General features: G+C 38.5%; 1 protein-coding gene across 1 annotated transcript in view; it reads right to left on the minus strand.

Moving 5' to 3' along the window:
* The window catches only part of LOC138152755 (leucine-rich repeat-containing protein 37A-like), a 68,938-nt gene that overhangs the window by 34,324 nt on the left and 23,150 nt on the right, over nucleotides 1–11,464 (minus strand). Inside the window, exons 6-7 of the mRNA XM_069076845.1 lie at nucleotides 5,621–5,692; nucleotides 3,955–4,029 (exon numbers count right to left, since the gene is read on the minus strand). Coding sequence (XP_068932946.1) covers nucleotides 3,955–4,029; nucleotides 5,621–5,692 — 147 coding nt within the window. The remainder of the gene's footprint in view (nucleotides 1–3,954; nucleotides 4,030–5,620; nucleotides 5,693–11,464) is intronic.

An 11,464-nucleotide genomic window follows, 5' to 3' on the forward strand; every position in this document is an offset into this window, starting at 1 on the left:
ATGTAGAAGCTGATAGATCTTGAGTCATCCTGATTGTGTTTCTACAATACTCAAATTGTTTCTTCCTGACTGCTTGCAATATTTTCTCCTTGACCTGAGAACTCTGGAATTTGGCTATAATATACCTAGGAGTTTTCTTTTTGGGATCTTTTTTAAGAGGCCATCAGTGATTTTTTTCAATTTCTATTTTACCCTCTGGTTTTAGAATATCAGGGCAGTTTTCCTTGATAATTTCTTGAAAGATTATGTCCAGGCTCTTTTTTTGATCATAGTTTTCAGGTGGTCCAATAATTTTTAAACTCTCTTGGATCTATTTTCCAGGTCAATGGTTTTACTAATGAAATATTTCACATTGCCTTCTATTTTTTCATTCTTTTGGATCTGTTTTATAATATCTTGATTTCTCATAAAGTCATTAGCTTCCATTTGCTCCAATCTAATTTTGAAGGAACTATTTTCTTCAATGAGCTTTTGAACTTCTTTTTCCATCTGGCCAATTTTGTTTTTTAAGGCATTCTCGTCATTGGCTTTATGGACCTCTTTTGCCATTTGAGTTAATCTATTTTTTAAGTTGTTATTTTCTTCAGTATTTTTTTGGTCTCCTTTAGCAAGCTGGTCACTCATTTATTATGATTTTCTTGCATTACTCTCATTTCTCTTCCCAATTTTTCCTCTACTTCTCTTACTTGATCTTGAGCTTGTCCATGGCCTATGACCAATTCATATTTTTCTTGGAGGTTTTTGATGCAGGAGTTTTGACTTTGCTGTCTTCTTCAGGTTCTGTTTTGATCTTCTTTATTGCCTAAGAGTGATTCTATAGTCTTATTTCTCTTCCTCATGTTTGTTCATTTTGCCAGTCAGTTACTTGATTTTTGAGCTCCTTGTGCCACAGTAGAACTCTGCTTCCAGAGTAGAGAGTGCTGTGTCCCAAATTTCTGGGGTTTTGTGCAGCTGTTGTCAGAGCTTCTTCTAATCACCTGCCTCAGAACTGTGAGGAGGACTGCCTCTCCACAGCCTCAGCAAGCTCTGCCATGCCAGCGTTCCTCTCCCCCAGGACCACCACCCAAGACTGAGACCCAGATCCAAGCAGGGCAATGCAAGAGAATTCTGCCTCAGCACCAGCAAAGAGATTCCTGCAATTGCCTTCTAGTCAGCCTCTTGGTCCCCCCACTATCTGTGGGCCTGGAGCCCTGGAAGGAGCCACTGTTATTGCTGCTGCTACTGCAGCAGCAGCCATCTCCACTGAGGGGGCAGGTGCCTGACTTTACTCTTCTCTCACCTAGGTCCAACAGAATTTCCCCACTGATCTTTTACTTTCTCTTTGGCATTTCTTGATTCTTCTTCTGTGAAGTCTGGAAACCATCACAGCTGCCAGTGATTCAGTCTCCTGAGATCTGCTCTGGCCAGTCTGTACCACCAGTTTGTGCCAGTGCAGCCCACATGGGACTGTGCTCTGCTCTGAGCCTGGTGCAATAGACCCTTCCTGTTGGCCTGCCAGGCTGTCCGCAGTTGGAGACATATTTCACTCTGTCATTTTGTGGGTTCTTGTAGCTCTAAAATTTGTTTAGAGTCATTTTTTACAGGTATTGGAGGTAACTGAGGATGAGCTAAAGTGAATTATTACTTTTACTCTGACATCTTGGCTCCTCACCCCCCATGCATTCTTTTAACAACTACTTCATATAACAACAATTGTCTGTATTGATTGCCAACAAAGTCCTCTAGTTTTCTATATGGTAAGATACCTTTTGGCATCTTATCTCTTTTATGGTTGTATTTTTCCTTTCTTGCTTAGTTAGGTGTATATGCTTTATGGCTATGTTTTCTTTTCTCTTATTTCATTATTTTATGCTAACTTATTATTTTTTTAGTAAAATCTACTTTTATCTTTTTCCTTTGCTTTCTTTTATCAGTGGGCTTTTATCTAACCAAATGAACTTGCTAAGAAGTTCTCTACAGGTGGACCCTACTTAATATTGCCCTCAAACCACACTATTTTAATTAAGCTCCACTGTAATGTTCCAAACATTAGTGTAAAATTGTTGAGGCAATTACTTGAGACCAGACCACATCAAGGCCCACGCCTCTCCCATCCTAGTTTGGCTTCCTTGCCAGTTTAGGGAAGCTTTACTCCTAAGGAATAAGCCCTCCTAAGTGGTATTGTTTCACCTAACATTACCCTGTCTTAGTATGACTCAAACTTGTTCATGGCCCCAACAATGACTTAATTTCCCTGACTCTTTCCTACATACATGCTCTCTCTGTGGACAGACTTCAATAATAAACAATGTCATGTAAGTTAATTATAACTATCTTCATGCCTATTAATAGAGATTTGAGATCTGACTGACATTCTAGAATTTGTAGTTCAGAGGGACAGGCATTCCCTGCCAGCACTGAGACAAATTAGATTAGATTACCTTTGAGCTGGATGGACTTCACTTGTGCCTACATGTTTTGAAATGGCACAGGCACAACACAGCACCAAACTGGCAGCTGGCCTGTGGAAGCCTGCCACAAAACTGCTGGAGGAGCCAGCACCAGCACAATGGGGGATATTTGGACTGGGGATTAAGAAGGGGTGTGATAGGAACTTCTACTCCAGGGCTGCTCCACCTACAGAAGAATGTGGCAGAACTGTTTCTTCCTCTAGAAGTTGCCAAACTGATCCCTTCATTTGTGAGTTGTGGGAATTTTACTTTTAAGTTTTTGTTTTTTAAAGTTCCTTAAATTTTTTTCTAATTCCTTAAATTTTTAAAATTTGTGTGTATGAGTGCTTCCCTTAAAACAAACAAGAAAACAAAAAACCCAACCAAAAACTAAAAACACCCAACAACCATGATTGATGATGTGCAATGTGTATTACATGTCTATATACAGATGGTTCTTGCTTTACATAAATTTGCATTATGCAAATTAGACACCCTGAGGCTGGTGACTGGACCCTCATGTTGCTCTGGCTCCCCAGACAGCAGCAGCAGCAGTGCTGGGTGCACCCCCAGGTACTAAAGCTTGCCTTGGCTGCTGGTGGAGCTCTGGGGTGTCGAACTAGATGTATGCAGACTGATATATGCTGAGAAAAGGGAAGCAGTGGAAGCCAGGAGCTAATTAGAAAACCACATAATTTAAATAAGGATAGAGATCCAAATCTCAATCTGATGATTAGGAATTATCCTAACTGGGGGTCTTGAGCTATAGCGATTTTAAGATAATTTTTGGTTTTATGCAAACTTTCTAACTTAGTTGAGAAAGTAATCTATGTGGCTCTTGGATCTTGTTTTGCTGTGAGCTAAAAAAAAAACAACCACAAAACACATTGTTATAGTCTAGTATGGTCGATCAACCTGTAAGTGCCTTAGGTGTAAATACCAGTCCCTGGAATAAGGGGGAGGAGGTAGGAAGGAGAGGTGGAAAGGAAAGTGATAACCCTAAAATTGCCAGTCGAGAAGAAGATATGGTTTGGGAGGATTCAACTGCTCCTCCTTTTCTATTGGCAGGGTGAGTAAAAGAGCCAGTATTCAGTCAACTTTGCTCCACAGCGACGCCTACTGGTCACATATCAAATGTTTGAATATTGAAAATTGATGAACAAGTAAGCTCGAAACAAGAAATAACTGGAAATATATCCCACGAGGCACAGTATTGTTTAAAACAACAACAACAACATTGATCTGGAAGTCTGAAGACTCACCTGTTTTGTGATCTTAGGTAATTTCTAATAAATGACAATGTCACTTTGTAAATATACTGTATCAGATACTATGTACAGTGGAACTCATACTGGTGCTGAAAGACAGGGCATCATACCAGGTTTCTACTAACTTTAGTTACTGTTTTTTTGACCACAATTTACTTCAAAATATATCCAAATCTGTGTAATAAGTTATATCATAGCAAGATCCCAATGAAATATTTTAAAGAAATGCCTAAGAGTAAAATTAACGTAATCCTTACAGTGTTTGTAGTCTGAGGGCCATCACCAGGATATGCTCAATGGTCATAAGTGGTACTTCTGTTCTACCTATATCCCTATAATAAAAGCAAAACTGTGAATCTAAATATGGAAATTTGTACTTTTGTAAGATACTTAAGAAAATGTCATTGTCTCAATTGCTGGTATTCTATAAAACAAGCAGCTCCATGAGTTTATTTTTTGGAAAAGATATTCCTAGACACAGTAGACACAGCCTGTAGGCTGCAATGAGGAGACAGAAGTTAACCAAAATAATTTAAGTTTAAAAAATCTATAAATGTTTGCCCCTTTACCTTGAAATTGTATATGAATAGCCTGGACACAATTTAAGCAACTTGCAAACGCCTAAAATTTCTCATATCCTATAATTTTCTTCTTTTCTTTCCTTTTTTAAACTTTTTTTTTTTCCATTTTGGAAGGGGGAGGGCAGGGCAATTGGGGTTAAGTGACTTGCCCAAGGTCACAAGGCTAGTAAGTGTTAAGTGCCTGAGGCTGGATTTGAACTCAGGTCCTCCTGACTCCAGGGCCAATGCTCTATTCACTGCACCACCTAGCCACCCCCGTTTTTCTCGTTTCTATGATGAGGGGCATTATTTTGAGAATCTAAACTTCATCCCTGTTATAATGACAATTTCTGCACCCACTTGTTTACCTTTACATTCCCATATCTCAATAGATTCTTTAGCATTGCTCTCTTCATGACCATCCTTCCAGATACTGACATTTGTAACCTCAGCACAATCCTCATCTCCTCCCTCTCCCTCATCAGGCCCCTTATCCATTGAGTCGCTAAGTCAAAGGGTTTCTATCTTCACATCACTCCATATATCCTCTTCTCTCCATTCACATAGTCCCTATTAGGGTAGTTACTACATAGTTCATATCCTCATCACTTCCTGCCTAGACTATCTCAACAGTCTCCTTTCTCAAGTCTTTCTCCACTCCTATCCATCCATCACATAGCCACATAATTTTCCTACAGTACGGGTCTGAACATGTGATGTCCCTTCTGTCCTTCAATAAATGCCAGGGGCTCCCTAGTATCTCTAGGTTCAAAGATAAACTTGTCTGCTCAGCATTTAAAGCCCACTTCATAACCTGGCCCCATCTTCTTCTCCTAGACCTTATTACACATCACTCCCCTTTATATACCCTATACTCCCTTCTCAATGTCTTTGTATATGTCTGGCATGTACTTTCGCCTCCACCTCTTCAAACTCAAGCACTATCTTGAGCTTGTATGAGGCCTGTGGGGCTCAGTTGCTAATGCCACCCCCTTCCCCAACCTTCTACAACATCTGCTTATATCTGTTTTGTATTCACCTATACATCTCAGGTTGTTTCTCATGTGTACGCATACTCCTTAAAAGGAGAAATGAATTCAATTTTATCTTTGTATCCACAGTGCCTGGCAGACAAAAAGTGCCTAATAAATGAATGTTGACTGGCAGCTGTTTTCCCCCTAAAAGTTACTCTTTATTAATATCTTTAAATTCGAGCATTATTGAGTGTCTAGTTAAAATTTAAAAAGGTTTTGACTTCTTAGCTTATATATATGATAAATTAATTTTGGTACCTTATAAGGCAAAGAATAGTAGAATCCAAGGCAAAGGTGATTCATAAGTTTATATCCTATTCAATACTTACAAATATTTCAATGATGACAATTGGAAAAAAAAACTATCTTCGATGGCTGACAAAGGATTATGACTGAGAATTCTGAAAAAAATAACAAAATGAAATTAAGATGAACAATTTCAATAATATCAATACAATTTTATATTAATTAGGCCCATTTATGGAGGGAGCAGTATAGCACTACCATAGCTGCCTGAATGAGAATGTGCTCCACTCATAAGAAATCTCACAATTGCTTTTTTGCCCTTTTCAACAAGCCTTCTGTCTCCAGGAGCCATCTTACTCTTTAGAAGATGTGGAAGAGAAACAGAAGAGAAAAAGAAGGAAGAAAGCAAAGGATGAGGAGAATGATTAAAGGCTATGAAGAAGAGGGATGCTGGAAAGCCCATTCTATAGGAAAAAATATGTTATAGAAAATTATATAAGGATAAACTCAAAGCCTTTTCAGATTTTGCAATTTGTATCTACATATGAAAGGCCATGAACATATCTAAGCTGGCACAAGAGACTAAGACCTTACTCCTTAAGATAGCTTTGTCTTTGGACTTTTCCTTGCCCTCTGATCTACGTGGGAGAAAAGAAGGGGTTTAGGGGTGAAAACTGGGGAACCCTGAATTCCAAAACTGAAAAAAAAATGAAAGTTAATGACTCGGGATTTTTTTTGGCAAATAGCCATTACATGGATTAATAACCAAGGACAAGCTTAGGCTTCAGAGAGTAAAATCAGGAGGTATATGGAGTGTTTACTATAAGCTAGAATATGATCACCCACAGGGACCATTGTCTAGTAACCAGGAAGGTTAGTCTTGAACCGGAAGGCACTAAGAATGTCTTTGTTCACTGTTCTAAAGAAGTTACTGCATGAGGCTCAGAATCTCTAGCTGGAGGATCTTGTAGCCAAGACACTGAAGGAAACAAGACAGGTCAACTTTAAAGAAGAAAAAAAAAAGTTGAGAATGAGTACCAGGTGCTAAAGTGGGAAAATACTTTGCTGGCAGCCCAACAAGAAATAGACTTTTTCCTTCAGAGCACAGAGATGCGTTTTTTTTTTTTATCTTTAAAGAATTTAATATTATCCATTGATTAACTACAGGAGAATATAAACTGTTCCTTGAAGGTTGGGACAGTTTTGTTTCATTAAAAAAAAAAACAAGTAAAGAGCAGCTAGGTGGCACAGTGAATAACACAGGCCCTGGAGTCATGGGGACCTGAGTTCAAATCCGTCCCTAGACACTTCACACTTACTAGCCATGTGACCTTGGACAAATCACTTAACCCCAATTGCCCTGCCTTCCCCCCTCCAAAAAAAAGACACAAAAAACCCAAACAAATAACAACAACAACAAAAACCCCTACCTACATTATTCAAGAGATATAAATTCCCTTATGGAAAACATAGCAATGGGGTTTAGATGATAACTTTAATTCTGAGAATGCTATGATTCAGAATTAACTGGTTTTCATAAAGTCTTTCACCCACCCATTTGGGGTATCCTATGACCTATTTAATTTGCTTTCTTCATTTTTCTTTCCCATAATTATATCCTATTATCAAATCTTTATTCATGATAATTTATAGATTTAAGGATTACTATAATCCTATAAGCGTATAGAATGCTAATTAATCACTTGAGAATTAAGCCTTGTAAATGAGAAACTATACACACATAGGTAATGCTACTTGCCCAAAGTTAAAGTATGTCATGGGGGTGGGGATGGGGAGTGGGGGCTATCTTGTAATGTTTCTGTCCACCTACTATGCCTTTCCTAGGTGCAATCATCCAGGGATATAAACAGAACTACTTTTGCTTCTCATAATATTAACTTTTGAAAACCTTGATTTTTAGATTGTATTATGCTACCTTAGGAAAGAGCATTATCTTGCCACATATTTGTCAAAGCAGTTTCTGCTCTAAATATGTTTTTATTGGCAGCAAGTCCTTCAAGACTATCTCTGGCTTATGTATAAGGTGTTGTTTGCTAGTTTCCTCTATATTATTGGTCCTTCCCCATAACCACTTCCATCCTAGGCTTCAAAATCTATTTGTTGCTCTAAATCACACTCTATTAATTGCACAATCACCACCCTCTGTGGTGCTTCATCTTCTGCCTACCCTGTTCTACCAGCACATTCTTCCTTCTTAACTAGTGTTTCTACCACTTTCTATTGAGATTATGTGATCTTAGATTTAAAGGGACCTTAGAAGCCATTTAGTCCAACCCCTTCATTTTACAGATGAGGAAACCAAAGTCGAGGGAGGTTAAGTTTTTTACCCAAGGTCAAGCAGGCTGGCAAAGGATGGGAGGAGGGACCTGAATCCAGGTCTTCAAATTTCAGATGTAGCAGTTGAGTTTCTAGGTTTAACACCTTGCACTTTTTTCCTGGTAAATTTAATCCCTTTTGGGTAAAACTCTTTCAGTTTGCCAAAACAATCCTGTAGTCCAGAGTGGAGTATTAACAACTCCCCCTAATTTAACATTCTTTGTATAGTTGATTAACAAATTTGATGATTTTTTTTTACCTAGACTATTAATAAATGTAACTGGCCGTAGGACTTCAGGCCTGAATCTGAAAGTGTGCAAAGTAGACTGCCTTGGGTATGATATTTAGAATGGATAAAAGAGTGGGTTGTTATCACACTTGATGTATCAACAGAGAAGCCTACCACCAACCAGCTCTGGAGAGAGATGCCCAGGAAGAGACTACTCAGGGACAATTAAGGGATCCAGAAGATGTTTCTGATTTACTTCTACCTTGGGAATACTTGCCCTAGAAAGTCTGAAAAGGTAAGAACTAGAGGTAGGGCAATTCAACATCTAGGAAGCTAACTTATCTTTAATAAATACATTTATCAAATACTGCTCATTAAATTAAAACAATTCTAAGGTACCGCCTTACCCCTAGTAGATTGGCTAAAGTGACAAAAAGAAGATAACAAATGGTGTGTGTGTGTGTGTGTGTGTGTGTGTGTGTGTGTGTGAACACTCATGCATTGTTGGTGGAGTTGTGAACTAGTCCAACCATTCTGTAAAGCAATTTGGAATTGTGCTGAAAAAGTTATGAAACTGGGGTGGCTAGGTGGTCACTAATAGAGCACCAGCCCTGGAGTCAGGAGGACCTGAGTTCAAATCCGGCCACAGACACTTAACACTTATTAGCTAAGTGACCATGGGCAACTCACTTAACCCCAACAACTGCCTTCTCCCCTCCAAAAAAAACACCAAAAAAAAGTTATGAAATTGTATATCCTTTGACTCAGTAATATTGATACCAGGTCTATCCCCCAAATGGATCAGAGAAAGAGGAAAAAGACCCACATGTACAAAAATATCTATAGCAGTTCTTTTTGTGGTGACAAAGAACTGGAATCTGTAGATGAACAGATGCCTATCAATTAGGAAATGGATGAACAATTGTGGTATTTGAATGTGATGGAATGCAATAGTGCTGTAAGAAATAATGAAGGAAATGGTTTCAGGGAAGACTTGTATGAACTGATACAAAGTGAAGTGAGATTACTCTATACAATAACAACAATATTGTAAAGATAATCAACTTTGAAAGACTTAGGAACTGTGATCAACACAATGACCATTCACAATTCCAAAGGACTTGTGATGATTTCATGCAACATATCTATTTATGCAACATATCTACCTCCATATAAGAGAGTCAATAGACTCAAGAGTGCAGATGAAGCATATTTTCTTCTTTCTTTTTTTTTTTTGATGTGACTATAATACCAAGCAAAGGCAGCTTCCAAAGTTCAGAATACCAGCATAGCAGCACTGCATTTTATTCAGTGACAAATTAAGAACAGAGAAAATAAAAATACAGCATTCAACAAGTGTAATTCAATAATTTCCAAGTACTACTCCACCCCTGGAAAGTACATTCATTTAGTCAATCGCAAAGACCCTCTTCTCAAATGGAGATTAGTTTCCAGTCATAAACAAAGTACATTCATTTGGTCAGTCACAGAGCACAAAAAAGTCAAAAGTTTCCCACTTCTGGATCACAACTGAATTACAACTATCATCAGTTAATGCCAAGCACCTTCTCAAAAGGGGCAGTAGAGAGCACAAAGGTCATCTACCCCTGAGCTACAGCAAGGTTAAGATATCATCACAGCATTTAATACGCAAAGAGAGGTCTTTTCTTCATCCTGACCCAAGGCAAGTTCTCAGCAATCTCTGTTCCTAGGGAGACAAAGCTTAACAAGGCTACAAGATACATTGCCAGTGTCCTCATTAATTCATTCTCTGCCTGCAGAACAGTCTTAGAACCCCTGAAAACATCATCAAGGCCCTCTTCCAGGATTTCTGTAAACATACAACAAGAAAATCCTTCTTCAGGGCTTCTGAACCAACAGCAAGGTGCCAGGACCTTTGCAACAACAGGACTGTCCTTCACCAGTGGATGAATCTGGCAAAACAACATCAAAACAGACAAAGTACCAGTATCACAGCCACGGCTCCTCAGTCCTTGGCAGCTCCAGGTGGCAGCTCTCAAAAGTCCTGGGAAGCTCAAACTGGCCCTCAGCAATTCTCTCTCTCTCTCTCTCTGCCTCCATGATACTGCTTCCAAAAGTTCTTCTGCCTCTCTCTCCCTCTCTCTGCTTGTGCCTCTCTAAATCTAAATCTAAAGCACCAGCTCCTTCCAGTTCAGCCCTCTCTTTTCACGTCAACAAGTCCATCCCATAAGTGGGATTCATAAGCTCTGGGTTTTAACATTCAACCCGAAAACCAAGCCAATACAGGGGATCTTTAAATTCCATTACTATTACAGTGACTAATACAGGAATTTGTTTTGCATGACCATACATATTTATTATTATGAGTTTTGCTTTTTTTTGCTTTATCAATGGGTAGGGAGGGAGAAAATTAGAAACTGAAAATAAAATAAAATAAAACTGAATTTAAAAAAAACCAAATACTGTTCACTATACCTAATGTTAATTGTTTGAATAATTTAGCAAAAAAACAAAAACAAAAATCAAAGAACAGACTATGGGCCCATTCCATACTTCCTTGTTTTCATTTTGTATATTCTTCCCTTTGCCAAGATTTAAGCTAGGCAAAAGAGAGAATGGGCTACCCATTCTATGGGTACTATCTCTGCAGCCAGGCTGCCTAGATTCTTACTGCTACTGTCTTCTGGAACCCAAAAGCTAGTAAGTGGTGGGTTTAAAGTCACAGAATAATAGACTCTTAGAGCTGGAAAGAATTTTAGAGAACATCTGTACTGACCCCCTCATTTTACCAATGAGGAAACTGAGGTCTAAAGAATTCAGGTGACTTAGCCAAGTCACACAGATCAATTCTGTGCTCTTTCTACTAGACACCAGTATCTTTGTGAGAGTGACATGTATCATACATTTTAATCCAAACACAAAGGATATTCCAGATTTTCAAGGATGAAGAAATTATCTTCTAAATTATTTCAAAGTATTTTTTAGCTTGGGATAACTAATTTTTATTTTTCTTATATCTTCTACTGCATAATATAGGGGCAATTAAGTGAGGCAGCTCAGAAAATAAGGGAACATTTCTTACCTGCTATTTTTTTTCTCCAAATCCTTCTACACAGGTCCAGACAGATGGGCTACGTTTCCTCTCTATTAACTGAGGAGACAGAAAAGAATTGAGGACTAAAGCATGTCACCACTGTCCTGCATATATTGAAATCCTGACAGCTTCAGCTGAAAAAATGTCCAAAGCAGGTAGTGAAAAGTCAATTTTAAATAGGACAAAACCTCAGACTATCTATACTGACATCTTAGGGGACAGAAAAAACTGGAGACAGGCAGTCAAAGAAAGAGACAGAATGATCTCCACATAGCTCAAGTATGT

This window comes from Petaurus breviceps, unplaced genomic scaffold (assembly GCF_028583685.1).
Source record: "Petaurus breviceps papuanus isolate PSGF00001 unplaced genomic scaffold, PetGlider_PUasm1.0 90925, whole genome shotgun sequence".
Classification (NCBI taxonomy): Eukaryota; Metazoa; Chordata; class Mammalia; order Diprotodontia; family Petauridae; genus Petaurus; species Petaurus breviceps.